The following is a 4,448-nucleotide window of genomic DNA, read 5'->3' on the forward strand; positions in this document are numbered from 1 at the left end:
AAATTTTTCCCCCCAGCCTTTTCCAATTTTTAAAAAACTTTTTATTAATTTTTTTTTTTAATTTTTGGGACAATTTACTTTATAAACGAAGGGAAGCGAAGGCTTTAAGGGCACGCAAATTTTTTTACATCTTCCTGACATCGAATGCAACTAAGTTGTGCAATAAAATTTTTCCCCCGAGCCTTTTCCAATTTTTAAAAAATTTTTTTTAATTTTTAGGACCATTTTACCCCATAAACGAGGGGAGCCGAAGGGTGTAGGGGGGCGCAAATTTTTTTACAGCTTTCTGGCTGTGAATGCAATCGATTTGTGCAATAAAATTTTTCCCCCGAGCCTTTTTCTATTTTTAAGAAATTTTTTTTAATTTTTTGGACCATTTTACCCCATAAACGAGGGGAGCCGAAGGGTGTAGGGGGGCGCATATTTTTTTACAGCTTCCTGGCTGTGAATGCAATTGATTTGTGCAATAAAATTTTTCCCCCGAGCTTTTTTCTATTTTTAAGAAATTTTTTTTAATTTTTGGGACCATTTTACCCCATAAACGAGGGGAGCCGAAGGGTGTAGGGGGGCGCAAATTTTTTTACATCTTTCTGGCATCGAATGCAACTAAGTTGTGCAATAAAATTTTTCCCCCGAGCTTTTTTCTATTTTTAAGAAATTTTTTTTAATTTTTTGGACCATTTTACCCCATAAACGAAGGGAACCGAAGAGGGTAGGGGGACAAAAATTTATTTTTAGGTGTTGGTTATCATTTGGGACAATCTCACGTTGAAAAAAATTTACTTTTTTTATTTTTAATTTTTCGTTTTCAAAAACGTTTCGAACTTCAGCCTCATATTTCCTCTTTGAAATACATAATAAAATTCTGTATTCATTTATGAATGATAAAAATTATGAATGTAATGAAGCTGCGCTTTAGATATTGAAGCTAATGTAGATAGTGAAGCTAATAAAGTTAGTGAAGAGAATATTGCTAGTGAAGCTAATATAGATAATGAAGCTAATGCAGACAGTGATTTTAATGTAGATAGTGAAGCTAACAAAGATAATGAAGCTAATGCAAATAATGTAGAAGCTAAATCTAATATAGCTAATGAAGCTAGTATAAAAAATGAAGCTAATATAGGAATTGAAGCTAATAAAAATAATGAAGACAATGAAGTTAATGATGATGTTGTTGCTAATGTTGATAGTGAAGCTAATGAAGACAGTGATTCTAATGTAAGTAGTGAAGCTAACGTAAATAATGAAGCTAATGTAAATAATGTAGATGCTGAAGGTAATATAGATGATGAAGCTAATGTAAAAAATTAAGTTAATATAGATGAAGATAATACAGACTTTGAAGCTTATAAGCTAATATAGGCACTGAAGCTAATAAAAATAATGAAGACAATGAAGTTAATGTTGTCGCTAATGTAGATAATGAAGCTACGGTTGATAGTGAAGCTAATTTAGATAACGAAGCTAATATTAATAGTGAAGCTAATGCAGATAATGAAGGTAGTGTAAATAATAATGCGAATATAAATAATGAAGCTAGTACAAATAATGAAACTCTAATACAGATAATTCGGCTAATATAAATAGTGAAGATAATAAAGCTAGTGTAAATAATGAAGCTAATAAAAATAGTATGGATAATGAAGCTAGTGTCAATGAAGCTAATGAAAATAAAGAAGCTAATATAAGGAATGAAGGTATTAAAGGAATTAAAAGTGATTGAAGCATTGAAGGTATTGAAGTAGTTGAAATATTGAAGGTATTGAAGATACTTGAAGTATTGAAGGTATTGACGATAATTGAAGTAGTTGAAGTATTGAAGTACCTTCAATCGAAGGTACATAATTGAAGCTATAGAAGAAAGTTGAAATATTATATTAAAACTAACCCCCAAAAAAAAATGTGAGAAAAATTTTCTTTTCAAACAGACTATACGTTTCGTTTGATGAGAAAAATTTGCTCCTTGCCAGAGAGATTTTCGATAAACTCTCTCGCGTGCCGGAACATTTTCGAGAAGAGGGAAGAAGAAAATGTCTATTAATGAGACGCGTCAATTGTTTTTTCCCCCAGTGTTGCGTTGTCCCTCTCTCTCTCTCTCGCTCTCTTTCTTTTCGTCTCCACTCCCCACCTGTCTCCCTTGCCCTTCGCCTAAAGTCTTGGGTCCCCTTCGCTATGTATAAAGTCTTTTATAATGTCCGCACACCGCCGGTGGTGTCTTCTCTCTGTCTCAAATGGCGGTGGCTTTTACTCTTACTGGCATAAGTCGTCTCGATTACCCACCTGACTCTCCTGGTTGAATTAGAAAGAAAAGAAGAGAAAGAGAGAAGGAGCACCTGTCGTTTTTAAAACGAAGGGAAACATGTGTGGTGGAGGAGGAAATGACGATAATTTTTTAGAAAAATTTATGTAATTTGTTCCTTTCTTTTTCTTCTTTTGTCTCTGGTTCAAATTTTTCTTATTCTTCTTCCTCCTCTCTGTCTGATTTTACTCGTTTTTTCGTAGTTCTCATTTTTTTTCTTTCTCTTTCCCCCCTTCTTTGTCTTTTCCTTCCTCTTCTTTTCTTCTTCTTTTTTTTCTTCTTCCCTTTGTCTTTTGCAACTTCTTCTTCCCCTTTTTTACCTTTTCTTCTTTTTCCCCCCTCTGTCTTTTCCATCCTCTTCTTTTCCTCTTCCCTTTTTTTTACAACTTCTTCTTCCTCTTTTTACCTTTTCTTCAGTACTTTCCTCTTCCTTTCTTCCTTCTTCTTTTTTCTATCTTCTTTCTTTTTACCCTTCTCATTTCTTCTTTTCGTCTTTCGCCTTATATTCCACCTATTTCTCTTCCTTCCTCTTCTCCTTTATTTTTTCGACCTTTTTCCTTTCTTTCTTCTCCTTTGTCTTCTGTTTCTTCTTCTTTAACTTCTTCCGATTTTTTCCCCTTTTTTTCGTCCTTCGTTTCTTTTTCTTTCTTTCTTCTCCTTTGTCTTTTGTTTCTTCTTCTTCTCCTTTGTCTAAATTCTATTTATTGCTTCTTTGCTTCCCCTTTTTTTTCTTTTTTTTTCTTTAAATAAGAGGGATTTTCTTTCTCTACCTCTTCTCTTTATTTTCTTACCTCCATTTTCATTTTGTCCTCTTTTATTCTTCTATTATTCCGTCCTTCTTTTTCTTCCCTTGGTCCTTCCCTATACTTTTAATACTTTTCCTACTTTTTCTTTATTTTCCTCTTTCTCTCCTTCAAATTCTTTTTTCTCTTTTCCCCTTTTCTTCCTCTTTTTCGTTTTTTTCTTTTCCTTTTTTCTCCTTTTTCTATGTTTCTTCCACAATTTCACCTTTCTCTTCTCCTTTTTCTTTCTTCCATTTTTTCAACCTCCCTCTTCTTTTTCTTTTGTTTCCTCTTCCCCTTTTTTTCTTCTCTTCTTTGACCTTTTCCTTCTTCTTCACCTCTTTTTTCTTCTTTTTTTCCTTCTCCCTTCTTTTTTACTTCCTCTTTTTTCTTCTTTTCTTTGACCTATCCCTTCTTCTTCGCCTCTTTTTTCTTCTTTTCTTTCTTCTCCCTCCTTTTTTACTTCCTCTTTTTTTTCTTTTCTTCTTTCTTTATTCCACTTTCTCCCTCCTTTTTTACTTCCTCTTTTTTTCTTTTCTTCTTTCTTTATTTGACTTTCTTCTTTTTCTTTTTCCTTCTTCTTCTTCTCCTTTAACCACCTTTTCTCCCTTCTTTTCCTTCTATTCTTTCTTCCTACTCCTTCTCTAGTGCTCTTCTCAATATCTCCTTCAATTTTTTCTTCCTCCTCGATTTTCCCTTTTTCTCCCCCCATTCACTGATTTTTTCTTTCTCCAAATAGAATTTTTTCCTTTAATCTTTCTTTTTTTCTTCATTTTCTCCTCTTTCTCTTTTTAATATCACTTCCAACTTCCTTCTCTTTCTTTAATATTTCCTTGAACTTTATTTATTTCTTTACTTTATTTTTTTCATAAAATTTTTCTAATTTAAAAAGGAGAGAAGTGGTTCAAAAAAAGAAGAAGGGAAAGAGAATGGAAGAAGAGAAGGAGAAAAGAGGCTGGAAAGAAAGGAGAAGAGAAAGATAGAGAGAAAGATAGAGAAGGAAAATGAAGAGAGGGGGGAAAAAGAGAATGAAGAGAGGAGAACGAGAAAGAAGGTGAGAAAGAAAGAAATGAAGAAATGAAAGAGGAAGAGAAACGAGAATGAGCGAAAAAAAGTTTTTTTCCTTTCTCTCTCTCTCTCTCTCTCTCTCTCTCTCTCTTTCTCTCACGGTCGTTAGCCAGACGCGAATCGATGCCTGCAATTGAAGACTATACGGCATAGAAAGAGAGCAAAAAAAAAAGAAGGCAGGCAGGAAAGAAAGAAACAAAAAAAAAACGAGAAAAAGAAAAAAAAATGAGACGCGTCTCTAAATCCGGAAAACCTCCAAGTCTCGCGTAGAAATCGAGAGCCGTTAACATGAACGC

The 4,448-nt window shown here is 33.5% G+C and overlaps 1 protein-coding gene across 1 annotated transcript; it reads left to right on the top strand.

Moving 5' to 3' along the window:
* Window positions 1-908: 908 nt before the first annotated feature.
* Window positions 909-4,165, top strand: LOC122503612 (glycosyltransferase-like protein gnt13; the record flags this gene model as incomplete). Its single annotated transcript, XM_043614209.1, has 5 exons — window positions 909-1,279; window positions 1,366-1,503; window positions 1,569-1,700; window positions 1,782-1,840; window positions 3,977-4,165. Coding segments are annotated over 5 exons (889 nt in total), but the record flags the coding sequence as incomplete, so codon positions are not given.
* Window positions 4,166-4,448: the final 283 nt, after the last annotated feature.

This window comes from Leptopilina heterotoma, unplaced genomic scaffold (genome assembly GCF_015476425.1).
Source record: "Leptopilina heterotoma isolate Lh14 unplaced genomic scaffold, ASM1547642v1 Lhet_265, whole genome shotgun sequence".
In the NCBI taxonomy this organism is placed as follows: Eukaryota; Metazoa; Arthropoda; class Insecta; order Hymenoptera; family Figitidae; genus Leptopilina; species Leptopilina heterotoma.